The sequence below is a fragment of the Magallana gigas genome, chromosome 8 (genome assembly GCF_963853765.1).
Source record: "Magallana gigas chromosome 8, xbMagGiga1.1, whole genome shotgun sequence".
Classification (NCBI taxonomy): domain Eukaryota; kingdom Metazoa; phylum Mollusca; class Bivalvia; order Ostreida; family Ostreidae; genus Magallana; species Magallana gigas.
In genome coordinates, this window is record NC_088860.1 from 15,054,574 (window position 1) to 15,082,448 (window position 27,875).

At 33.7% G+C, this 27,875-nt stretch overlaps 1 protein-coding gene and 2 long non-coding RNA genes across 7 annotated transcripts in view; all 3 read left to right on the plus strand.

The window, feature by feature from the left end:
• Positions 1–586: 586 nt before the first annotated feature.
• Positions 587–27,875, plus strand: part of LOC105322750 (zinc metalloproteinase dpy-31) — a 42,017-nt gene continuing 14,728 nt past the window's right edge. Inside the window, exons 1-7 of one of the 2 annotated variants that reach the window (XM_034472781.2) lie at positions 587–740; positions 1,688–1,767; positions 2,507–2,623; positions 2,712–2,789; positions 3,115–3,189; positions 3,431–3,503; positions 4,054–4,171. In XM_034472781.2, the coding sequence (XP_034328672.2) occupies positions 656–740; positions 1,688–1,767; positions 2,507–2,623; positions 2,712–2,789; positions 3,115–3,189; positions 3,431–3,503; positions 4,054–4,171 (626 nt within the window). In that variant the 5' untranslated portion in view covers positions 587–655. The remainder of the gene's footprint in view (positions 741–1,687; positions 1,768–2,506; positions 2,624–2,711; positions 2,790–3,114; positions 3,190–3,430; positions 3,504–4,053; positions 4,172–27,875) is intronic. The other variant, XM_034472782.2, reaches the window with a different exon arrangement.
• On the plus strand, positions 5,724–26,957 carry LOC117681843 (uncharacterized). 4 transcript variants are annotated; one of them, XR_010708611.1, is made up of 7 exons: positions 6,013–6,154; positions 9,916–10,111; positions 16,084–16,145; positions 16,943–17,002; positions 17,644–17,706; positions 24,915–25,010; positions 26,908–26,940. It is a non-coding gene; the product is annotated as an uncharacterized lncRNA (long non-coding RNA). The 4 variants fall into 4 exon arrangements; XR_010708610.1 differs by lacking the exons at positions 6,013–6,154; positions 24,915–25,010 and adding an exon at positions 5,724–5,872 and having other exon boundaries at positions 26,908–26,957; XR_010708608.1 differs by lacking the exon at positions 24,915–25,010 and having other exon boundaries at positions 26,908–26,957.
• LOC117684575 (uncharacterized) lies at positions 18,606–24,572 on the plus strand. Its single transcript, XR_010708612.1, has 5 exons — positions 18,606–19,072; positions 20,102–20,167; positions 21,441–21,650; positions 22,674–22,739; positions 24,013–24,572. It is a non-coding gene; the product is annotated as an uncharacterized lncRNA (long non-coding RNA).

Below are 27,875 nucleotides of genomic sequence, written 5' to 3' on the forward strand. Positions count from 1 at the left end.
TCGATCAGAGGTTAGCGGTTTTGTGATGATGTGTTATTCCACCTTAATTCTTCCTTTAAAAAATAATAGACCAGTTATATGTACTCTATCTTTTAAGGTATTGGAAACTAAGTAATTTGAAAAGCAAGGAAAAATACATGTTCTTGTATATTTAAGAAATCACCCCCCTTACTTGCGCAAATCTGGACCCCCCCCCCCCCCCCCCCCGCGAAAATTCAAACTTATAAAGAATTCAACAAAGTTACCGAAAAAAGACCTTGGACCACTCAGGCAAATAAAATTATCCCCGGGAAAAATTTCTGGATCCGCTATTGCCTTGCATAGGATGGTGTGTAAAAAGAACAACTTGATATAGCACATTCATTTGAAATTCAAATTCGTTGACAGTCAATAAAATATCAGAGAGAGAGAGAGAGAGAGAGAGAGAGAGAGAGAGAGAGAGAGAGAGGAGAGAGAGAGAGAGATTGGACATTTGAAACACAGCATAATACAGCACAAAAGTATGACACATGGTATAGAAAGAGAACAGTTAACGCTCGGCGTGTCCCTCTCTTTGTTGTGAGTAAGATCCAGACCGGTTTTCATTCATGGCTATTCTGAAATCCAGTAATAACCGGACTGAGAGTGTCCCAAGACTTCATTCTTCCCTGAGACCATGAAGACTGTGCTCGTGTTCTGTATTTCGTGCCTTGTATCAGATTTCTTCAGCGTCTGTTCATCACACGAATCTGGACGGCAAGGTATTTTAATAATAAATAACTATAGAATTCTTTTACGGAGGTTACTGAAACAGTTGAATTTTTTCTATTTTGAAAAAAATACCGCTCCCAAATCCCAAAACCTGGAAATGTTTTCCTAAGTATCGAATTTGGTATTTTTCTAATCTATAGTTTTCATCTATAAAAAATTCATTTATAAAGTTCTAATATCTGAAGAACTTTCATTTATTGAATATTTTTAATCTGCATCTATTTTCCCTTTAAAAAGAGTTAGTGATTATTTTATTAAATCAGTACTTTGTATACGCGTTGGCACATATCTGTTGTTGAATAATAACTACTGCGGTTTATCAATGTTTGTTGAATACTAATTTTCGTGGATTTCGATCGTTGTTGACTTAATCCACGAAAGTCGATGGTCATCGAAAGGCAATATCTATTATTATACTTTCATATCAAATACTGAAATCTGATTGGTTAAGACGCAATTGATAATCCGTTCTATTACCCTCAGCGTTAGCAACACATTTAGCAACGGGTAACACAACGAATTTTTACATGCGCGTAAATTATGCGCGTACGGTTCGCCATAGAATTCACGTCATTTCTATATAAAAGCAGTAAAAATATTCTCTAAAATTAAGACATTCAGTATAATAAAATAAATAGTGCCTCTTCGCGTCGGTTGACAATGGTTACCTCGGGGTGTCAATTTCAACTGTTACCCTCCCAAACAGGCACTATTTATTTAATAACACATTGTATTCAAAGGGTCATTAGTCACGAATTTACATTCTTTAAAACTGTAAATTTCTTCAAATCCACAAAAATGAATACCAACTGATCAATATTAATGAAACAAAAGTAGATGAACTTAACTTAAAACATGTAAGTAGTAAGGTATATATATATATATAATTACATACACACACACATTCAAAATAAAACATAAATATTGACTATTTCAGAAAAATCCCGGCTCCTTTCCCGACTGCTGGGTTTGATCAGAGAATATGAGGACAAAAGGACTATTGAGGACGCGGGGTCGGTAGGTGGCTTTCTCTCTGTCTCTCTCTCTCTCTATCTGGTTGCTATGATGTTTTCTATAGAGTACAATTAAATTCCCCTGTCCTAGCTGCCATTGAAATCTGGTACAATAAACAACAGAGACAAGGATCCTGATTTCAGTTCTTTCGTATTTCCTTAACTGTGATTTTGCTCTCAGTATCACAAGTAATAGAGATTGTCGGAATCATGGAACACATGAAAATTCATGTAAGGGTGTCCAATTAGCGCCCCCACCACTTTCATATATATATTCGTATATGAAATTTAGGGCATGGTGGTCGCCCGTTTGGGTACGTTGGTTTTCTCCGGGTACTCCGGCTTTCTCCAATTCGGGGACCGGGGAGCTGCAGTTCCATTTACGTATTTAAAAGTTGCAATTTACGGCGCTATCTTTTTTTGGCTGATATGTCTAATTTCCGAACACACTCTGTATAAATATTTGATTCCGAAAATGTTAGGTAAATTACCTGCAGAATTTAATGCTATTATTTTTTCACACAAAATTTGTGTGGAAATAAGGCTTTTCAGTTCAAAACTATCGCAATTTTTGTGCTCCGTAAATTACCACTATTTAACACGTACAGAAACTAGCTCCCAGGTCGTCCATCCGCATTTTTTTCAGACCCGGAACTACACACCTGCAGCTACTACAAAACGTGACAGGATGACTAACATGCATGCATGTATATATCGATACTCATACTCGACTTTCTTTCCAGCAGCAGTCCGTGAGTCAGGGGTCAGGCAACTTCCAACTTCCGGATGGGTTTACCTGGGAAGAGTGGGAGTTAATGGAGAAAGACGGACAGGGACACGGGCAGGATATAGACAGCTGGGTAAGGGAACTTAAATTTCTTGAGTTTTCATCTGTAATAACTAAGAATTATATTGATAATTTATCAATCGGTGTGCTTGTTTCTGTAGGATGGGAATCAAGACTCTGCTGTTGGTGTGTTGGTGGACAGCTTTGTGGTGTATGACAAAAACGGAACAGGACACAGGGTACACAACCTTACATGTCATCTAGAGCTGAATCCTGGCCACGGCACCATAAAAATCAGACGAGCTAACATTTGATATCGGTTTTACTTTTCAAATTTGAATTTAATTTCCACTAAATTAAGATGGGACCAATTTAATGAAAACCCATTTCCTTACATTGGATAAAAAATGTAGTCAATAGCATCATAAGAATGACATAACTTGCACATGTGTAATAACCCAAATCACATATCTCAAAGTATCCCATACCACCTTATACAATCAGCCAGATAAATCATAGTTATGATTTAAATATAATTTTATCTATTTTATTACTCTTCGTCAGCCGAAAGGTTACGAGCCATGGAATCACGCAGCAGCAAAGGCCGACAACTTTGACCATCATAAGCCGCCCCCTCCCGTAAGTTTTTTTTTAACATTATTGCAAACAAAAATAATAGATTAAAATAAATTAAATTATACAGAATCGGTGAATATTACGAACAAATCAAAATATTTTTGAATTTTTATTTCACGCTGTTTGAAGGATTTGTTATAGTTGCTATCGATGGTTATGTAACTTACAAAGTTAAAAAAATTACCTGTGATTTTCTCAGTCGAAGTATGAGATATTGTAACATAATTCATTTATATTTTTATAGACCAAACGAAATTATGAGATTGGAATTACACTTTGGCACAATACTATTCCGTACGAAATCGCTCCTAACTTAGGTAAGATCAGTGCTTAAATCCCACCCCCTTCCAATATGATACAATAGAATAAATAGTTATATTTATTATACTTTTGTTAAAATATTTCCGTTATGAAGTGTAGAAGGTTAAATAGTTATTTTTATAGTTAAAGTTTGTTCACAATAGTTCTTGTCTCGGATTAGATAAGAGCTATCCCACCTACAACCATTGGATAACTGTATAGCATACATAGTATGTACGATATGTTACATGATAAATTAAGTTACATGTACTTATATGAGTATATAGCATAAAATATTTCAAGATAAAATATGCTTCCAAAGAATTCCAAACATGTAATAATGTGATTATTGACCTCTCATTTTTTGAGACAAATTCATGGATTGCCATTACTAGAAGCTAATTATAAGTTCAAACTTTTTTTTTAGAAAGACCAATATCAAATGATTTAAATTACACTTACGATACATGTACATATTGAATTGTTTTATGATAATGCTGCTTCTGTTCACATTTTCTACTGATGCCTAAAAATATATGAATATTATACATTTCTCCAAATTTCCAGGCGATGAAATGAATTCTATCATCAAAGAATCAATGAAACAGCTACAAGAACTAACCTGTTTAAAATTCATACCGGCCGGACTAGATGACGCAGATCTCATGTATTTTGCCAATGTTGGGTAAGTTGTTTACCTTTAATGATAAGGCTCATTAGTTAGGCTGCAATACGGCCATACCTTGCTAAGGATTTCTTTTTTCTGTCCACCATTCTCTCTCTTAATTAAACAACCAATGTCGCTAATCGAAAAGTTATGACATAATTGTGACGTAATATAATTATCAGAGGAAAACAGGTTTCAAAGCATTCCAAATGGTTTGTTCTATGAATCGGATACTATAGTATATATGTAGAAAGTGTAATGGGGTAGGCTAACTAGGTAATCTTAGCACCCTCGACCTGCTACAGCTAATTATTTCTACAATCAAGGGCTTTTGCCATGAGGACAACAAATTTAATAAATTCCTTACAATTCTGTACCTGTTTGCCGGTGACTTGGACAATAAGCAGTTCATCATACGTATGCTGTTAGTGCATGTAAGTGAAAATACAAGTACATGAAACTAGGAATACAAACATCAGCAAAACAGAAACCCCGTTATTAGATTACATTTCATTGGCCAAATTTTGCCAAAAATGTTGTTTTAATTTTTTTGGGTAGTCCTTACACACACTTTTAAAACCGATTTAACGTGCCTGAAGAACACCCGAAGTCCCAATTTTGTATAAAACTAACATTTTATATGATAGATTACGAAAGATATATATATATATATATATATATATATATATATATACATATATGTTATACAGATTATGTGGACATCAAGTATTTGAGAATAACCTTTAGGCAGACCTCAAATTAAGGCAGACAAAAACGGGTCTGCCTGATTTCAAAAGCAATAATTAACGTTGCTTTTATTATTTAATTAACTTTGTTTACCATTTTTATGCAAAAACTATACACAATTAATTCATGGAAATACTTTTTGTGTAAATTGTTTATTATTGGTCAGAATGAAACATCATTTAAAATGTTGAATGTATGTTTTTACAAATACGCAGCATACCCTTTTGGTGGACAATGTTTAACTGGATAAAAAACATACTTTTTAAGAGTATGTTTCATGTTTTTAAACCTTTTTTGTCAATTAAGATCATGTTTTATCGAATCCCATGGTTTTTTCCGAAAAAAAAGTTATGATAAAAAAGTCGATATATTTGCCACCGTGCCAAGTCTTTATTTGAGATATATTTTTTGTCCGAAAATGCACTTCGGTTTTTTACAATGGGTTGCGAGGGCTTCCGAACAAACATGGCTGTTTTGAGTTACGAGAGATGCGTAAGTAGGATCAAGCTTATTTAGACTAGCTTACTAAGTTTTTATCTTGTTTTCTTGATATTTATACTTTTAAACAGTAAATTTTATTTGTTGTCACACTCTATTCATGAAATATGACGACAAAAAACATGTTGAATTGAGGAAAACATTTCAAGGACTTAATTTAACAAAGTTAAACAATAATACATCAAAACTGATTAATAAATAATTAAATTAAAACAAAATATTTGCAGTTTTAAGTCAAGAGAAAACTCAGTCTATGAGATGCATGCATTTCAAAACAGTAGGTTTTACATGTTAGATAATATGACGTCATGGTTGATTTTGGCGTCACCACAAAAATATGTAGGGCCTATTGTAAATATTAGCTAATCTAGTGTAACGTTAAAGAGTTAAATAACCTCGTGTTCGTAATAATTTTATGCATAATATGTATACGTTTTCAGCTGAAAGCAGTCCTAGAAAACGATAAAGAAAAAGGTAGGTACATTTATGAAATGTAAACAAGCATGCCCCGGCCCTGATGTGTACATGTACCTAACGTTATAGCGATGTTGAGTTGTCTCACTACTGTTATGTCGCAAGAGGCTGCTCGTTAAATTATAGAATATTACCTAAATCATATTAAAAATAATCTATTGATAATTTGGATAATTATCAAGTTTGTGTTCAAAAAGGAGGGGTTGGTGGTTATTTAGGAACTCTTCTGTTTCTTGAGGTAATAATTTTCGGTTCACTGAATGGATGTTGAACCTCGTCTGGGTAAATATCTTGTAATTTATAGCATTTTATCTTTAATTTCAATAACATAACATGAAAATGTGTTCTATATATGTATTATAATAATATTATATGTATTACGTGGTGGGAATTTTGAAGATTTTTTGTGGTTGTGTGGTATAGTGAATAAACGAGTCCAGTATGTATAGTATCATGGTATGCGGTCAATAGTAATATCAGGCATCACTTGTATCATTTCTTTTATCACTTCTAACAAATAAGATCTGTAAAATGGTGTCAAGTAATGTGTGTACATTTTTTTGAATTATTACAATCGGGTTCGTTATCGGGGTTGGGCTATCCTCTTTGGCTTGATTCGGGGTACAGAAGACGGTAAGTAATGATATTGTGCATTACAGGCCATTTTTTTCACAAATTTCTACCAGCGGATACTTAATGGACTTGGCTATATTGCCCGAGATAAATTAAAGAATATTATTTTGTCCACTTTGTATTTTATTTCAATATCAACTGCATAGTTTGAATTTCCTCTGTCCTGTTGTCTCCTATAGTCTGTCCCAAGTTATTTTTGCTGCATATTTGAACGATTTTTAATAAAAATACACATACCTGTGACTGAAGTGCAATTAAAATCAATGGAAGGGAAAATTCCCAAGATAACTTCATTCACACATTATCATTTTTCCCTCGTAAAAATTCACAGGAACGAAAACAGATTTCCTACGGAGATTTATAATGGGGAATGTTGACATCTTTTCTCCATTCGGAAATACTCGGGACCCCTCGCGCAATTTTTCAACGTTATCATCCGGGCGTCTTCATCTCCTTGGCAATGGAAAAACCTCGTAGTCTTTTTATTTTTAGCCGTGTACTGATACCCGACAAGCTAGAGGGGGCGTTTCAAAGGGGAAATCTTGGGATTTTTTCATACTATTGAATGAACATCGTCTGAACCAAGAGGTATTTATAAATAGTGAATAATTTAAGAAAATATGCGGCAAAAATATCTTGGGACAGACTATAGTATAACATGTCAAATATTATCATTAAACTAAACAATCCGAAAGAAAATATTTTACATTTAATAAGAGTAAAATTAAGTCTGTTTTTAATATTAGAGTAGAATATATAATTTGAATTTGCTCTGTTCTTTATCTCTTATTTAAAAAAAATATATGAAGCTTAATTTATTTCATAAAATATTACCAGGGACATATACTGTACATGTTATATATGTCTCTGATATTACAAACCAGTAGGGTATGTGTATTGCTTATGCTGCAGTACTGTCAGAGTGGGCTTGTATAACTAATTACACACTAGTTTCCCAGTGAAATGTTGACTATCTTCAACCCAAGATATTTACATGAACTGGTATTTAGTCTGACAAGACGAACAGCGTTTGGTTTTCTGAGTTTTTAGGAAAAAATATAAAATTACAAAAGAGATCTTTTCCCCACGACAGCAAATTTTTGATGGGATTTAGATTTTTGGTGATTTCATATCGGGATCAATATTGTAAGGCAACAACTTCCTGTCAAATATGGCATGAGAAAATGTACACATTAAACTGAGGTTTAATTGTGTTTATTATGGCCTGGTTTAGTCTGAAGTTTTTTCGCGGGGCTGGGAAATGCCGAGATCAACAACTTTAAAAGATGAAACTATCTTGTCAGACTGATATGTAATTTAAATTAATGCATGTGATGTCGATGCGTTGCAAGTGGAAAGAAACCGGTCACCAAGCATCCAAAACGCAGCTAGAATAAAATGAAATTCTAATATCATTTATTTATAGAAAGTTAACATATTCTAAAGCAACATTATCTATTGATAATGTCCATGCTTAACACCTCTGACTATTCATTTATTTATAGAATTCCTTATTTTAACCATTTTATATGAAATTTTGTTTCATTGGTATTAACGAAGATTACCCTTAACAAACAAATTGGAAAACTATTTGTACCAAGGTAAAATGTTTATATGATACAACTATAACTAAACATTCTTATAATGAAAAATGTATCGACCCCTATAAAATGACAAATGAACATTCAAAGCTGTATGTCTAATATTCTATTGTACTTTTTCAGTGATATGTTTCACAGATTACATACTTTTCACATACCGGTATGCTACATCTCATGCTACACTTGATCATCACATCACAATCATGAAGTTGCCATTCATTTAATATTATTAGAATAAAGATGATGTAAAAAAAAATGTTGTCCTCAAACAGAACTTCACAATTTTGTGGTTCGTAAACCTAAAAAAAACAATATGTGCCAAAAGTGATTTTTTTTTTGTAAAAATTCCCTCTTCCTACGGATCTTTATCATTTTCTTGTTCGTAACTTAATTGATAGAAGGCATACATGTTAACTCTATCGCTTTTCGCTGAAGTTTACAGCTTTTTACCTCTGAGTCTGTTACCCACTTACTGCTTTCATTAGGAAATCTACCGCTTTTCTTCAAAATACATACGTTGGAAGGCATTGTGGTCCAGAAACTTTCTCATGTTTGAAATTAGAGCATAAATTGAGTCTGGTTCATACATAGTACGCTTTTTTAAGTCATTTGAATGATTAGTTTTCAAGCATGTGTGTTTTACATTAAAAGATGAAAGAAACCACTTATAGTGATTTCATTAGACATGTCAATATTATCTTTACCAAGGAGAAACATTGAAAAATTGTGTGAGGTATTCCAAATGAGCTCCAAATGGTAAAAAGATTTAAACATTTCCCATTATAAATCTCCGTAAGATTTTTGTTTTTGTTCCTGTGAACTTTATTGAGTGAAAAATGATAATTTGTCAATAAAGATATCTTGGATATATACCCTTTTATCAATTTCAATAATAACTTGGGAGAGAATGAAGTTCTTACTTCTCTTTTTTGTAAAATTTTGATAACTTAACCTATTTTTACTAAACAATGGCAATTGTTAAAGTCTCGGCACACAAAGATTTTTTTCCTCCAAAAAATAAAATTGCTTTATCAGTTTGATGGTAAATGATTACTATTTTTTTTTGGGGGGGGGGGGGGCTTTTGTTCATATTGCTAAATTTGTCAAGTCTTTTATATTTCAGTTGATATCCTTAATTACTAATAAGAATCTCTATTTACATAAATAGTATTATATAAATAGTGCCTGTTTGGGAGGGTAACAGTTGAAATTGACACCCCGAGAAAACCATTGTCAACCGACGCGAAGCGGAGGTTGACAATGGTTTTCGAGGGGTGTCAATTTCAACTGTTATCCTCCCAAACAGGCACTATTTATTTTGTTATACTGAATGTCTTAATTTTTAAGAAAATTTTACTGCTTTTATATAGGAATAACGTGAATTCTACAGCGAACCGTACGCGCATAATTTTCGCGCATGTAACAGTTTTTAATGTTACCCGTTGCTAAGTGCGTTACTAACGCTGAGGGTAATAGCAAATATTATTAACTGCGTCTTAACCAATCAGATTTCAGTATTTAACATGAAAGTATAACAAATAAAACTATATGCTTTAAAATATACTATACACAAAAAGGCCATGTGCAATGCCATCTCTTTTGGGTTCTTAATCTACCTCTTTTTCATCACAGGAGGTTAGCATGTATGCATGTAGAAGATAGAAAACATTGTTAGCCCCCAACCATCATAGAAAGTCCTCAAACATGCAAACACAGTTGCTGGAAAATATAAAATAAAAGTGCAATTCATTTTCCTCAGAATTTTTTCAGGATTACATTTTTTATCTATTGTTCAAATTTTTGTTTTAGCATTGATGCAGAGGGTGTTACTAACAGCATTAGTCATTTCACCAATGATACAGACAAAGATGCTAATTTGGTCATGAAGCTGAATGTCTTTAATGACAAAGAGGACCTCTGTCTGTATGCTGTGAAGAATATACAGCCAAGGGAATAGATTCAATACAATTATGGAGATAAAGAGAACCTTTGGTGGAGGAGCAAGGTAAAATATATTATCTAACATCATGGAGAAACTGAAATGTTTTACCGGTACTTGTAATTGATTAATAACATGAATAATGAAAAAGAAAAACATTGAAATTTTTTGAAGATGTATTTTAATGTTAATTGTTTTAAATTTTTAATATGTTTGCCGCCCCCATGTCTTTCTTTCTGTCTGTAGATTCAATTAATTTTAAATATACTGCATGGATAAATTTTCTAGAAATGTGTAGCTAAGTTAAACAATATCTCAACTTGTTCGAACTAAGTTAAATATTCTGTTTGATTGGCATGGGTGAGGGTTGAGGTATTTATTTAGGAGTGAAAATTTTATCTTTTATCATCTGTATACTGTAGATTCCTAATTAACTGCGAGGAATTAATATTCACGTAAAATCGCGAGAAGCACCCTTCGCGGATTTTAAAATCTTGCTATTATTTTCTAAGAGTTGAAAACTATAAGAAATAAGGATGGAAATTCCGTGTTCGCGATTTTATATTCTCGCGATTTGATCCGAAACCACGAGTACTCGCGTAATAAAAGGAATTTACAGTATAACTAACAGGTTGATTTTTTTCAAATGGACATCAGTTTGGTTTAAAAAAAACAGAATAATGTCAAATATGAGCGGCACGTCTTTTAACCCCAAGGAACCCCAAGGAACCCCAAGGAAACCCCAAGGAACCCCAAGGAACCCCAAGGAAACCCCAAGGAACCCCAAGGAAACCCCAATGACAGAAATAAATAACTATTGATACCCAAGGGGGTCTCATTAGAGTGCAAGGGTCACCCCTTACCCTTGGTACCCCAATTATACCCCAAGGAACCCCAAAGATAACCTAATAATACAGATTTATAACTCCTGATACACCATAGAACCCCAAGGAACCTCAAGGATACCCTAATAATACAAATTTTAAACTCTTGGTACCCCTGGGGACTCACTGGTATTCCAGACACACCTCTAAGAACCACAGTGAACCCCAGGGATATCCCAAGGAACTCGAAGAATACCCTAATAATACAGAATCATAACTCTTGATACTCCATAGAACCCCAAGGATACCCTAATAATACAAATTTAAAACTCTTATTAACCCTGAGAACTCATTGGTATTCCAGATACACCTCTAGGAATCCCAGGGAACCCCATGGATATCCCAAGGAACTCCAAGAATACCCTTATAATACAGAACCATAACTCTTAATACTCCATAGAACCCCAAGGATACCCTAATACATTGTAATACAAATGTAAAACTCTTGATAACCCTGGGGACTCATTGGTATTCCAGATACACTTCTAAGAATCCCAGGGAACCCCAGGGATATCCCAAGGAACTCCAAGAATACCCTAATAATACAGAATTATAAATCTTGATACTCCATAGAACCCCAAGGATACCGTAATACGTTGTAATACAAATTTAAAACTCTTGATAACCCTGGGGACTCATTGGTATTCCAGATACACCTCTAAGAATCCCAGGGAACCCCAGGGATATCCCAAAGAACTCCAAGAATACCCTAAAAATACAGATTCATAACTCTTGATACACCACAGAACCCCAAGGATACCTCAAGGAACTTAAAGGATAACTTAATAATACAAATTTAAATTCTTGATACCCGTAGGGACTCATTGGTATCTCAGACAAAACCCACGGATACCCCAAGGAACTCTAGGGATACTCTTATACATGTATTGGTTATATAAATTTTATAACTCTTGATATCCTATGGAACTCCAAGGATACACTATATCTCTTGATACTTTTTGGGTCACTTTGATATCCTAGACAAATCACAAGGTATCCCAAGGAACCCCATGGGTACCCCAAGAAACCTTTAAGGATACCCTAATAGTACTCTAATAGTAATAATACAGATACCCCATTGTTATCCCTGACACACCCTATGGATACCTCAAGGAACTCCAAGGATACCCAGTAATATAACTTTTGATACCCAAATGAACCCCAAGGATACCCTAATAACACAATTTTATATCTCTGGATACACCCTCGGGGCTTTTTGATATCCCAGACACCATTAGGTATCCCACGGAACCCCATGGATACCCCAAGGAACTGAAAGGATACCCTTATAATACAGATTCATAAAACTTGATACCCCATAGAACCCAATGGAACCCCAAGGATATAGCCTAATAATTCAAATTAAAAATTCTTGATACCATTGGGGACTCATTGGTATCCCAGACACGTCTCTAAAAACCTCTATAAACCCTAGAGAACCCCACAGAAATCCCTAGGAACTCCAAAAGATACCCTAATCATACAGATTTATAACTCTTGATACACCATACAACCCCAAGGATACCCTAATATGTAATACTTTAAAACACATTTGGTCTAGCCGAAAAATTTTTGTCTATAAATTTGTTTCGGACTTGTGATATTGCATTACATTCTAAAATATAATGAAATTCATCGGCTATACGTTTTTTGTAACAGAGAGGACAAAATCTTTCATTTAATGGGATACCTTCCCATCTTCCCACTTCAACTGGTAGATGGTGATTTGAAGTACGAAAGAACTATATATATGATATGAGTTAAATTTGGCCTCCATTATTCGCAATTTTTTAAAGTGTTTCAGGTACAATAATATGTTATGTTATATTTTAGAAGAGTTGATGTAAAATTTATTTTTCACCTATTTATTTGATTTTTTTGCACTCACTGGCAGAAAATGACGTCAGAAGTGACGCTATTTCAATCAAAATCAGTCAAAAATTTACATTTTTCTTATCTTTTTATGAATGGGAAATATAGAGGGCATGCTTGAACAGGGAAATTTTTTTTGTCACTTATTAGCCTTGGCTAGATACATCTCTGATTAAAATATTTTGTTTGTTCAAGCATGCTTTCTATTTTTTCTGAAAGAAAAACTGCTTGAAAACAAGCTGTTTTATCATGTTTATGCTAAAAATGCAAAAATGGCAGGAAAAGGTTGTCTTTACGATGTCATATTTCTAAATTCTGGGCAGTTGAATCAAAATGAACATTATGTAAAAACATCACATTTATATTATTTTGTACAAAGAAAAATGATGATGTTCATTTTAGGGGGCCATTTTAGGCCCATATTAAGAATTTTTCTGAATTTCATGGGTAAAATATTGAAATAGTTCCATCAGTCTGAAAATGTAGTCCTAAATGTACATGTTGTTGAGCATTTAATTCTTTTATATCATAACCACTATAGCCAAATTGTATGATGTACATGATAGTTCCTCTGCATTTCTTATAAAATTAACATTTATAGTTTTTTTCATTATTAAAATCAACAGCCCAAAACTTGAACCATATAATGTTTATTTTTTCAAGGTTCTTGATAAAGGACATAGAAGGGGTAGTAATGTCATAGTTTTCCTTCTCCTCAAAAGAATGAATATTGAGTAATTTTACATGAAATAAAAATTAGCTTGTACGATCAATCATGATAGAACAAACCCTTTTTAATTATCAAAATTTACTTCTATTACAAGTATCTAATTAATTTTTTTAACTTTATTTTAAACATAATCTAAAAAAAACTGCCTGTTATTTTTTTTTATTAAAAATTTGCTTATGGTCAATAATTGAACAGACTATAATTTACCTGTAATTAATTTCCTTTGTTCTTTGAAACCCTTACCTGAGCACCATTCCCACTTAGCTAAAATCAGTCACCCATAAAAATTTCAGAATTATAGCAAAGTAGGAAGACACCCAAAATTCGCAAGGGTTGTCTACCAATAAACAAGGAGATGTAGGTGTAGGTAAATATATTGCAACAGTGATGGTGAAGCCATTGTGTATACATGTAAAGGGTTATGTTGGCCCTTTAATCCCTGTCCAAGAGCTACCACCAATATACAACAGGTGTCTACCTGCAATTAACAGGTATTTTGGTGCCTCTCAGGTGAACATTCTGCACGCATAATGGGTCAATCCATTGTGTTGTACCCACGAAGGGGAAATAGCCCCACTCCACACTTCCATGATCACTTCTCAAAAGTACTCCAATAATTGCAGACTTCCTTGTGGTGACATAAAATTTAGTGCCTTATTTTCATGAATTTGATATAACTTGTTACTGATTTAATATTGGCTGATCATCAGTTGGTAAGAGACAACAAATTCTGCCAATTAACGGTACTCGATTATGATTTTCAACCGATTTGACAACACTAATTGTTAAATTCATCCAAAGTGAACAGATATTGGAGAAACATTATTTTTATCATACCAGTATGTGTTGGGGTATCACAAGTGTTCCTTGGGTTGCCCAGATGTTTTTATGATATTCCATTGAGTAATTGGGTATAATTGGGTATTAATTAGTAATATGTTTTACAGTACAACCATTGGGGTGGTTATTAAATTCTATCAATTGGGTACCTTGCAATTGGGGTTCCTACAGGTATCCTTGGGGTACCAATAGTTGACCTTTGGACTCCAATGAGTATCCTGGGGTATCAATAGTTATCAATTTTTATAATTGGGGTATCCTTGGGGTATCAGGAGTGACCCTTTGATTTTTAATGAGACCAGCCTTGGTCATCAAATTTACTTTCCATCATTGACTTTATTTGAGGTATCTATGGGGTTCTCAAGGGTATCCTTGGGGTTCTCATTGGTATACTTGGGATTCATTTGGGTTCTTTGGGGTACTTATCACTTTAAATACATATGTATAACAGTAATATATTTACAAATTAATGTATCTGATGATATTTTTTTTTATTTAATTGTTTTAATGAAAAACCAACAAAATGACAATAATCCCACCCTTTGCAGTAAATGGAAATACCGGTAGCCAAGCAATGCTCTTCTGTTGATAAAACTTTGAATATCTTTCTAATAAGAGTCTTAACAGATGCAGTTAGTTGTTTCAAATTTTCCTCACTTTCTGCTTTTCCATACACACATGCTCCATCTAAACCATGGCTCAGATAATGGCCCCCTTGGGACAAATGAATTCAGCCAGCTCCTAAGAATTTATCATTGACAAACAAAAATTCTGCATTGTCAGTTGATAGAATACTTATAAAAGATAAATTTAGTTAACACATAAAGACAAAAAACCTCCATTTGAATGTATTTTTTATAAATATATTTTAGGGTGTTTTAATGCTATAAATTAATAAAATCTGTAAGGATTAACTCCCATACTTTTCAACATCAGTGAACACTATATATAGAATGAGGAAAATGAAAACTGTCATAAAATCATTAAATCTTGTCTGATCCTAAAAAAATTACAGGTGCACATCTTCAGATGGTGATCAACATATGTAAAAATTTTCAGACTGTTCCATGCAGTAGTAAAAAATTCTATAGGGGGGACAAAGTTGCATCTACAGAGAGACAAACAGACGGACGGACAGGGTGAAACCAAAATACCCCCTTAAACTTCATTTGTGGGGGTATAGGGGTATAATGAGACTCCTGGGGTATCACTAGTTACTAATTTCTATTATTGGGGTTACTTGGGGTTCTAATGAGTATACTTGGGGTTCCTTCGGGTATCCTTGGGGTACTACGAGGTGACCCTTGGATTCAAATGAGACCCCTTGGGTATAAATAGTTATTAATTTCTATCACTGGGGTACCTTGGGGTGAGCCTTTGATTCGAATGAGACCCCTGGGGTATCACTGGTTAATAACTTTATCATTTGGGTTCCATGGGGTTCTTACGGGTTTCCTTGGGGTTCCTTGGGGTACCCTTGGGGTACTAAGAGGTGACCCTTGAAGTCCAATAAGACCCCTTGGGTATTAAAATTTATTAATTTTTGTCATTGGGGTTCCTTGGGGTATCCTTGAGGTTCCTTGGGGTTCCTTGGGGTTTCCTTGGGGTTCCTTGGGGTTCCTTGGGGTTAAAAGACGCACCCAATATGAGAATTAGAAAAATCAATGATTATAGTGCAGAGAATATTATCTTTATTTTGATTTACTCAACAGTAATTTCTAAGATGGCACAACGAGAAGAGAATGCTGCAGAGGTGTTAGATTGAGATGTTGAGGTAAGTTAAGAATGAATGTCTCTCGTATTCTGTTACAAATATTTTAATATCAAATATATATAAATAAAGTATCTAGTGGACATTATATTAATAGTGCCTGTTTGGGAGGGTAACAGTTGAAATTGACACCCCGAGAAAACCATTGTCAACCGACGTGAAGCGGAGGTTGACAGTGGTTTTCGGGGGTGTCAATTTCAACTGTGTCTGTGTCTGCTTAAGAGGGGTAAAAGGAATTAACCATTTTACTCCTAAATAGTAATAATCCTGTATCTCATGTGTAGTCAGAAAATACAACTTCAGAATGGTGAAAATTACCCAGTATACATTATAACTACAGTACCGACAAGACCCAGCCTAACACCAGAGCAAACTCTAACAAAACCCCAGGTTTACTTTCGAGGTTTACTTTTAGTAAATGTTTGTCCAGATGGGGTTTACTTTTGGTCTACTCGGGGTTTACTTTAGGTTTACTAACGTTTGCTTTTATGGTTCTATTTAAACATTGAAATGTGAAGCAGACCAGTCTTTTATATAATTATGTTACTGCCTATAATGCCCATCCTTTGTAAATTCCAAATACACATGTAGCATCTGTCTCGGGGGTCAACCTCTGGCAGGGGAAACTCTAGTTTACTTTGGGTTTACTCTGGGTCCCCTCTAGTAAACCGGAGTAAACCCCGAAAGTAAACCTAGGGTTAAGTCTGTGTTTACTTTCTATTAGATTTGGTTTGATTGGTACTGTACCCAAGCTTGGTAATTCACATAATGATTAACTCTACTGGGGTGTTTTTTTGTAGCAAATGGATTTAGAGCAATGTTAAGAGAATGCTGGAGAGGAGTTAGATGGAGATGTTGAGGTAAGTTAAAGATATTTTAGTATCAACTATATATATATAAACAGTATTTGGTGGACACAAGTGAAGGTGTCTGCTTAAGAGGGGTAATAGGATTTAATAATTTTACACCCATAATAAATATATGTAATTAATCCTGTATCTCATATGTAGTCAGAAAATGCAAGTGTAGAATGGTGAAAATTACCCGGTAAACATTATAATTACACTATTGATCAGACCCAACCTTACACCAGAGTAAACCCAAGGTTTACTTTCGATATTAATTTGGGGTTTACTTCAGGTTTATTTTGGAAATTTGTGTACAGTTGGGGTTTACTTTGGGTTCACTCGCGGTTTGCTTTCATAGTTCTCTTTAAACATTGAAATGTGAAGCAGTCGGGTCTTTTATCTAATTATTTTACTGCCTGTAATGCCCACCCCTTGTATATTCCAAATACTCATGTAGCGTCTGCCTTAGGGTTCTTTCGACAGAAGTTACTCTCTAGTTTACTTTGGGTCCACTCTAATTAATCCGGAGTAAACTCCGAAAGTAAATCTGGGTTTAGTCTGGGTTACATTCTGTAAACTTGGGTTTGATTAGTACTGTACCCAAGTTTGGTATCTCCAACCTATTTATTAACTTAATGGGATGTTTTTTGTAGCAAGTGGATCTGGAGCAAGAAGCAGAGAAAGCTGGAGAGTATGTTTTAGATGGAGACGTTAATGTAAGTTAAAAATGAATGTCTCTCTTTAATATTCTGTCTCAAATATTTTAATATGAATATATATTTATATATATTATACAGTATTTGGTGGACACAAATTAAGGTGTCTGCTTAAGAGGGGTAATAGGATTTCATAATCAGCTCACCGAGACAAAGTGGGGGTGGGGGGGGGGGGGCTTATGCTATACCCACGGTATTGGCGTTGGCGTCTGGATCTTGTTAAGGTTTTTATGCAGGCCCTGTATCTAAGTTATTACTTGTCCTATCTTCACCAAACTTGCAAGGATGATGCATCTGGACCTAATTATGGACATGAAAGACTTGGATGCTGAATCTTGGCCATGAATTTCAGATGCTGGAGGAGGTTAAGGTTTTTGGATCAGGTTCAATTTTTTGGTGCAGGTGCCCTTTGATAGCCATTTCTAAGTTACTACTGGTCCTAACTTCACCAAACTTGCATGGATGCATCTTTGCTATCCAAGGTTTTCTGATCCGCACCACTTCTCACAACCATTGGCATATCGTGCTAACAAAAGTTCGGTTTTTTTTCCAGGATTTTGATTGGGGTTTACTGAAACCGTTCGACCAATCAAAAACTACAAAGCATATCTGATTTAATCAACAATGTTTTCCTTATGTTTATTCACGAGTGTCTCTACTATGAATAGCTCAAAACCCTTATTTTTCTCGTCTTTCTGTTTGAGTCTTCATTATAATACATGTATCGATTATTCAATGGTGCAAAAAAAAGTACACTATATTGTTTAACAACAGAGGTGTGCACTCGTAGATTGAGGATTTACCACTCACAGTCTTTTGATCACCTTTCGAATGAATTCAATCCATATGTAACATTTCACATTATTCCTTTTTATTGAATACACTGGGTAACTGGGTATATCCCTCTAACTATTTTTAGAATCGGTAGGACAACAAAGAAGTGCCTTTAAGCAAAATAGTCCCTATACTTGCAGAGTGTATATACATTTATTGGGACATTTTAAATCATAATGCTTGACACATGTCAGAAAAGAGGATTTGCAATTTTTAAAACAAGTGTCAAAATTGAATTATCATTTGAAGAAAAGAATTGAAATTGTTTGATGTACACCCTTTCCAAAACTGAGAAATTCCCTACTTTTACTTTCATTTTCAGAGTTTTTCAATACAGACGCATTTTGCCGGAAAACGAATCTGACTTCAAACCACGAAATTTTAACAGGAAAGAGACAATTTGATGAGCTTTCATTCAAGAGGTCCCTCGTTGCTGAACGAAAATTAGGGCCGGAGCTATGAACCATAACGTTAACATTACCGCCTATGGAAAATGCATTAGTGGACTATACCCATATTGAGCTCCATGCTGGTAAGGCATATTTCTTGTTTATTTGCAATTATTATGATAAACGTGCATTTTTCTTTTGTACATTTTCTCATTTATGTGAATAAACTAAATTTCCAACAAGTTCAACAAGTTTAATCATTTTAATAGCATATTTTCCAAGAAAATATCCATCACAACACCCACCCCCCCCCCCCCCCCCCCCCCGGGATTTTCAAAAAACCAATTTAAATTAAAGAATTTGTGATCTTAACTTGAATGTAATTTATTTTGAGTTTTTACATTAAAAAAATGAAAATGTAGGTGTGTTTCTAATTATATATGAGTTTAGAAGACATTTTTATAAATTTTGAGACCTTTAAATATCACTTCGGGTTTTTAGTGCGATCATTTCAAGCGAGCAAAAGTGAAAGTAGAAAAGCAGAAAGTTTCCGGTGAGGAAAAATACTTCATTCTAGCAGTGTCCAGCTATCTAAGATTAGTTTGCATTGTAAGGGAATTGTATTAGTGTCTGGTAGGTTCCAATTCTATATTTATGATGATAGATTTGCATTAAATTGGAGTAAATTAATTTGTCATGCATGTGACATGACTATGTACCGAAGATGTAGGTATGCACTCTTTAACATGTAGAAGCCTACCATGTTGGTTAGTACTTAATCCACAAAATCTATCTTTGTTTATCATAATCAAAATTGAATAAAATTATCAGTAATCATTTTAAGTAGATATTTACTAGTATTTATTTATTCATACTATTAAAAATAGATCAATATGTTGGGGTGGGGGTTGATATTGAATGTTATTGGGGGGGGGGGGTGTTGGTCTTTAGGCTGTATAGATGTGTTGTGCATGAAGATGTAGTTATTGTTGCCTATCTGTTCTCTCTTTCTGTATCTTTCCCCCTCTCTCTAATTCTCTCTGTCTCTCTCTGTCTCTCTGTCTCTCTCTCTCTCTCTCTCTCTCAACATATGGCTGCTTTTGATATGGAATTGCAAATGTTGGGAAAAGTGTTGGATAATGTAGAATTTAATTCAAAACATTTCATTTTAGATAACATGTAAATTGAAATGGAAGTCTTCTTCCAAGAATAGAACACAACAATGAGCCACACTTGATGTAAGTAAAATTTATTTTTGTAACTTCACTCGTCCAAGTTTAAAAGAAGGAACCTATTAAAACTATATACCCTGCATCATGCCAGTATTTTACAGGCAGATAATTTAGAATATTATAGATACTGGGAAACTTTACATTGATTATACATATTTCACAGACTTTGTGGGTATTTCTTGTTCTTCTGGATTTTGAACTTTAGTTAAATGTAGACTCTCTTCCACAGGATATGTCTTTTGATAATTTTTGTTAAATTTGTTACCATGGTAACAATGTACAAGAGTAAAAGAAAAAATCCTTATTAGCAAGTTTCTTTTCCCTATGACATATATTTAATGAGTTAAGTCATGGTGCATTTGTTCCGAAATTAGGCTTAAATAAAAGTTCAGCAAATATTACACTTATATGAGTAAAAACAACTCATCACTATGACGTCTTTATGACGTCATAGGTGAGGTAATCTCAAGCTAGCATCAAAATGGAGCAAAAACTGAATTGAGGGCCTCACATTATAGAGTCATATAACTTTATTATTTATAAACCAATACCTACATGTAATACCTTGATGGATAGGGAAATTCCTATACTTTTCTTTTCTACCTTTTTCGTGGTGTTTGAAAACAATTTTTTTTGTAACTAATGAAAAACTCATGATTTTTACGACAACAATTTTATAAAATCAGACATAATTGAGCTTTTTCATAAGAATATGAACAAAATAAATTTGGTAAAATATTGAATGTTTAATATATGTTTTACATGTATCTTAATCCTTGAGATTAAAGTTTCATCAATTTATGCAATTTGAAGAGCATCGAGTGCCAATGAGCTATATGTTGTTTAGGTAAATTATGACTGGACTGTTTCTTCAAATTTCATGCATGTGTATCAATGCTGCAAAATCCATAGTTATGTATTGAATTTTTCCAAATTTGGAATCATGGTTCTTTATAGTGTCTAGAGTGAATATATAAGCTAAGAATTGTAAATAACCACAATGACTGTTTTATATTGGGTATATCCCTCTAACTATTTTTAGAATCGGTAGGACAACAAAGAAGTGCCTTTAAGCAAAATAGTCCCTATACTTGCAGAGTGTATATACATTTATTGGGACATTTTAAATCATAATGCTTGACACATGTCAGAAAAGAGGATTTGCAATTTTTAAAACAAGTGTCAAAATTGAATTATCATTTGAAGAAAAGAATTGAAATTGTTTGATGTACACCCTTTCCAAAACTGAGAAATTCCCTACTTTTACTTTCATTTTCAGAGTTTTTCAATACAGACGCATTTTGCCGGAAAACGAATCTGACTTCAAACCACGAAATTTTAACAGGAAAGAGACAATTTGATGAGCTTTCATTCAAGAGGTCCCTCGTTGCTGAACGAAAATTAGGGCCGGAGCTATGAACCATAACGTTAACATTACCGCCTATGGAAAATGCATTAGTGGACTATACCCATATTGAGCTCCATGCTGGTAAGGCATATTTCTTGTTTATTTGCAATTATTATGATAAACGTGCATTTTTCTTTTGTACATTTTCTCATTTATGTGAATAAACTAAATTTCCAACAAGTTCAACAAGTTTAATCATTTTAATAGCATATTTTCCAAGAAAATATCCATCACAACACCCCCCCCCCCCCCCCCCCGGGATTTTCAAAAAACCAATTTAAATTAAAGAATTTGTGATCTTAACTTGAATGTAATTTATTTTGAGTTTTTACATTAAAAAAATGAAAATGTAGGTGTGTTTCTAATTATATATGAGTTTAGAAGACATTTTTATAAATTTTGAGACCTTTAAATATCACTTCGGGTTTTTAGTGCGATCATTTCAAGCGAGCAAAAGTGAAAGTAGAAAAGCAGAAAGTTTCCGGTGAGGAAAAATACTTCATTCTAGCAGTGTCCAGCTATCTAAGATTAGTTTGCATTGTAAGGGAATTGTATTAGTGTCTGGTAGGTTCCAATTCTATATTTATGATGATAGATTTGCATTAAATTGGAGTAAATTAATTTGTCATGCATGTGACATGACTATGTACCGAAGATGTAGGTATGCACTCTTTAACATGTAGAAGCCTACCATGTTGGTTAGTACTTAATCCACAAAATCTATCTTTGTTTATCATAATCAAAATTGAATAAAATTATCAGTAATCATTTTAAGTAGATATTTACTAGTATTTATTTATTCATACTATTAAAAATAGATCAATATGTTGGGGTGGGGGTTGATATTGAATGTTATTGGGGGGGGGGGGGTGTTGGTCTTTAGGCTGTATAGATGTGTTGTGCATGAAGATGTAGTTATTGTTGCCTATCTGTTCTCTCTTTCTGTATCTTTCCCCCTCTCTCTAATTCTCTCTGTCTCTCTCTGTCTCTCTGTCTCTCTCTCTCTCTCTCTCTCTCAACATATGGCTGCTTTTGATATGGAATTGCAAATGTTGGGAAAAGTGTTGGATAATGTAGAATTTAATTCAAAACATTTCATTTTAGATAACATGTAAATTGAAATGGAAGTCTTCTTCCAAGAATAGAACACAACAATGAGCCACACTTGATGTAAGTAAAATTTATTTTTGTAACTTCACTCGTCCAAGTTTAAAAGAAGGAACCTATTAAAACTATATACCCTGCATCATGCCAGTATTTTACAGGCAGATAATTTAGAATATTATAGATACTGGGAAACTTTACATTGATTATACATATTTCACAGACTTTGTGGGTATTTCTTGTTCTTCTGGATTTTGAACTTTAGTTAAATGTAGACTCTCTTCCACAGGATATGTCTTTTGATAATTTTTGTTAAATTTGTTACCATGGTAACAATGTACAAGAGTAAAAGAAAAAATCCTTATTAGCAAGTTTCTTTTCCCTATGACATATATTTAATGAGTTAAGTCATGGTGCATTTGTTCCGAAATTAGGCTTAAATAAAAGTTCAGCAAATATTACACTTATATGAGTAAAAACAACTCATCACTATGACGTCTTTATGACGTCATAGGTGAGGTAATCTCAAGCTAGCATCAAAATGGAGCAAAAACTGAATTGAGGGCCTCACATTATAGAGTCATATAACTTTATTATTTATAAACCAATACCTACATGTAATACCTTGATGGATAGGGAAATTCCTATACTTTTCTATTCTACCTTTTTCGTGGTGTTTGAAAACAATTTTTTTTGTAACTAATGAAAAACTCATGATTTTTACGACAACAATTTTATAAAATCAGACATAATTGAGCTTTTTCATAAGAATATGAACAAAATAAATTTGGTAAAATATTGAATGTTTAATATATGTTTTACATGTATCTTAATCCTTGAGATTAAAGTTTCATCAATTTATGCAATTTGAAGAGCATCGAGTGCCAATGAGCTATATGTTGTTTAGGTAAATTATGACTGGACTGTTTCTTCAAATTTCATGCATGTGTATCAATGCTGCAAAATCCATAGTTATGTATTGAATTTTTCCAAATTTGGAATCATGGTTCTTTATAGTGTCTAGAGTGAATATATAAGCTAAGAATTGTAAATAACCACAATGACTGTTTTATATTGGGTATATCCCTCTAACTATTTTTAGAATCGGTAGGACAACAAAGAAGTGCCTTTAAGCAAAATAGTCCCTATACTTGCAGAGTGTATATACATTTATTGGGACATTTTAAATCATAATGCTTGACACATGTCAGAAAAGAGGATTTGCAATTTTTAAAACAAGTGTCAAAATTGAATTATCATTTGAAGAAAAGAATTGAAATTGTTTGATGTACACCCTTTCCAAAACTGAGAAATTCCCTACTTTTACTTTCATTTTCAGAGTTTTTCAATACAGACGCATTTTGCCGGAAAACGAATCTGACTTCAAACCACGAAATTTTAACAGGAAAGAGACAATTTGATGAGCTTTCATTCAAGAGGTCCCTCGTTGCTGAACGAAAATTAGGGCCGGAGCTATGAACCATAACGTTAACATTACCGCCTATGGAAAATGCATTAGTGGACTATACCCAACTTGTCAATATCAATGTCTACAGAGGCTGCCATAACTGCATCAGGTACGTTATAGTACGGCATCTTTGATTTAAATAGTGACGAAAAAATCCTGACTTTTGATAGCACAATATGCCAAGGGTTTGTGAAAAGCGGTGCAGATCAGAAACCCTTGGCTAGGGAAGATGGCATGGATGGTGCGTCTTGTAATACTGATGCATTTGAGCCATAGGTTTTGGATGCTGAATGAGGTTAAAGTTATTTGAGCAGGTGCCCTCTGATGATTATATCTTAGTTATTACTTGTCCTAACTTCACCAAACTTACATGGATGGTGTGTTTTATGATACATGCACTTAGCAGGCTCGAATGCTGAATCTGAGTCATAAGTTTTAGATGCTGGATGCGGTTTAGTTTTTAGGAACAGGTCACATTTTTAGGATATAATAGAACTATTTCAAACTTGCATAGATGATTTAACTATAATACAAATAAATTGCAGAGGTATCTTCTGATGAAGAGCCTGATCTCCATTATCAAGAATGCTAAAAAAAACCTTCTACCTCACACAATCTTTTTCGATAGATGTTATTATTGTGAAATGATATAGCATGATTCCAATGATATAACATGATTCCAATGATAAAGTATTGTAGGATATGAAACACCATTGTTTTATATGATACCAGCATTAAATAGAGAATAATACATATTCTTTTCCATATCACAGCAAGTATCGGCCCGAGACTCCAATATCAGCCCAGGGGCAGAAGGCCCGGAGGATGATATTGGTCGAGGGCTGATACAGGCTGTGATATGGAAAAGGGTATTTATTATTAAATTTATTACAAACATGTATTTAGTAATGAAAGTTTGACGCTTCGTGTTTCATATGATCTGGTGATCCGCACCTGGCAACTCGACATGATCCGCCCCTTTGGATCAAGTTACCATTATAATAATATATATGTATCATTATATTTTACAGTATTGTATCATATGACATATATTGTATAGTATCATAGGATGCAATATTGTATTTTTTATTTTTGTGTTGAAAAACATTGTATCTTACAATACCTTATAAAATGAACATATGATTATCAAACTATTATTAACATATGATACATGATATTGTGTCAAATTAGTATACATGAATATCAAAGATCATTTACTATGATTTTCATATAATATGATAAAGGTGGTCTCACAAAGATGATACCTGGTATCGGTGAGCTTTGTTATCTTTGATTTGTTTGGTTTTTACTCTTATACTAATAAGTAATATGTTATTAATATTGTATCTCATATGTAGTCAGAACATGTAGAAAAGGCCAATAGATCTGTGATTAAATGACTGTTAGATTCACATGGTATGAATGCTAGGCATACTATATTACAAAACACATGCCAATGTGTCAGAGATGGATAATTCACATAATTCATATAATATATGCTCAGATATATTATACAAATATTGACTGGAGTGGAGGGCAACATTGATTATATTAGCCTCCGAGGGATTAAATATTGCCCGACGCGAAGCGGAGGGCAATATTGTCGTACCAAGGGGGCTAATATAATCAATGTTGCCCGAAAACACAGTCAACATTTGTTTTGTTATATGAAGAAACAAACCAAAATTTAAGAAAGTAATTGAAAACAGATCACTGTAAGTTTCTCAGCTCAACAAAGAATTCGCGAATTCAATTTTGTGCAAAGTTCATTTCCAAAATATCCTCAGCATCAAACTGTCACTGATGATATTCCACCGCCCGTAAGAAATAACATACAGATGTTCCACCTGATTTCACTTGCAGTAATTTGCAAATTCCTATATCCGTTATGATCGCAAACCGTTGCATTGCGCTTCCGTTGTTTACTTGCCTTTACTGATTGTCTATTATGACGTCACCTTGTTTTGGAGTCGTGAAGAGTTATTTACATCATCGTTTACGAATCAACAAATCAGAAGCGATTAATTGAAATAGAGAGAATATTATCTAGATATTATTCCTAGCCGGTCAATATTATACAAATATTGACTGGGGTTGAGGGCAACATTGATTATATTAGCCCCCGAGGGACGAAATATTGCCCGACGCGAAGCGGAGGGCAATATTTTCGTCCCAAGGGGGCTTATATAATCAATGTTGCCCAAAAACACAGTCAACATTTGTTTTGTTTTATGAAGAAACAAACCAAAATTTAATAAAGTAACTGAAAACAGATCGCCGTAATTTTCTCACCTCAACAAAGAATTCGCGAATTCAATTTTGTGCAAAGTTCATTTCCAAAATATCCTCAGCATCAAACGATCACTGGTGATATTCCACCCACCGTAAGAATTAACATACAGATGTTCTACCTGATTTTACTTCACACTACTTCGCAAATCCTTACATCCGTTATGATCGCAAACCGTCACATTGCGCGTTCGAAAAGTTATTTACGTCATAGTTTACGAATCCTCAAATCAGAGGCGATTATTTGAAATAGAGGGAATGTTCTCTAGATATTATTCCTAGCCGGTCAATATCAAAAAAATATTGACCGGTCAATATTTTTCGGGCGAGCTAATATTACATTTATTGACTATTCGTCTATATAGAGTTATATAGTGATAATATACTACTGAATATAACAATAAAAAATATTGAGTGGTCAATATTTTTCGGACGAGCTAATATTATTAACTCTCATGTGGTGTTTATTTTTTGTAGCAAGTGGATTTGAAGCAACGTTAAGAGAATGCTGGAGAGGTGTTAGATGGTTATAATTTTTTTTTCTCAAAAGCCATGCTGTGACTTGTGTGGAAGAATTATCAGATAGTGCAAATGTCATCATGTTCAAATCATGTTCTTGAAGGTATAATTAGGTCACAATTGGTGGGGGTGGTATATTAATCTAAGAAATAATTTTAATTATTCTCCATAACTCAAATTTTAAAATAAATGGTATTGCTTATAACCAATCATCTTGACTTTTTGATTCTCAATTGTTGGACTGTGACCGTGGGCTACAAAATTAGTTCAAAGTTTGATGTTCTTGATCTTCATGAGAAATGAAATGCTCAAGATGTAGACAATTGATAATGAAATTATCCAGTTTTTAAAAAAGCACAATGTATAGCATTAGAAAATGTGTTAAAGAAAATTGAAAATATTTTTATACAGAATCTTTTCTCATACATTGTTTTGATATTTTGTAAATGACCCCTTAAAGCTGATTTCATCATGGATAATGTTGCTCATGTGAGCGATGTGGCCCATGGACCTCTTGTTTGGAAAGTATCTTAGTCACTTTTTAAACCAAATTTAAATTCTGACAAACAGGAAGATGGCTACATGTTTGATGTTCAAATGCTTCTTCACAGAGATTTTACAAGCAAATTCTTCCCCTTCAAATCCCAATTCTATTTTTTGCACAACTGGTAGCAATTGATTAAGTTTACTTGATTATCATGTACAATGTAGAGATCTAGATGATGCATTATGATTTTTTACACTCACTGATTGTCTTTGTATTACATATTGATTTTTGAATTAATTTAACTATAGGAAACAAAAATTAGACACACATCCTTGATTGTGTTTCTGAAATATTACATAGTTGTTCAAAGGCAAAGAAGTCAAAATCCAGGCCCGTGGAGTGCATTGATTCAACTGGGTTTTTTTTTATTGAAATAGAA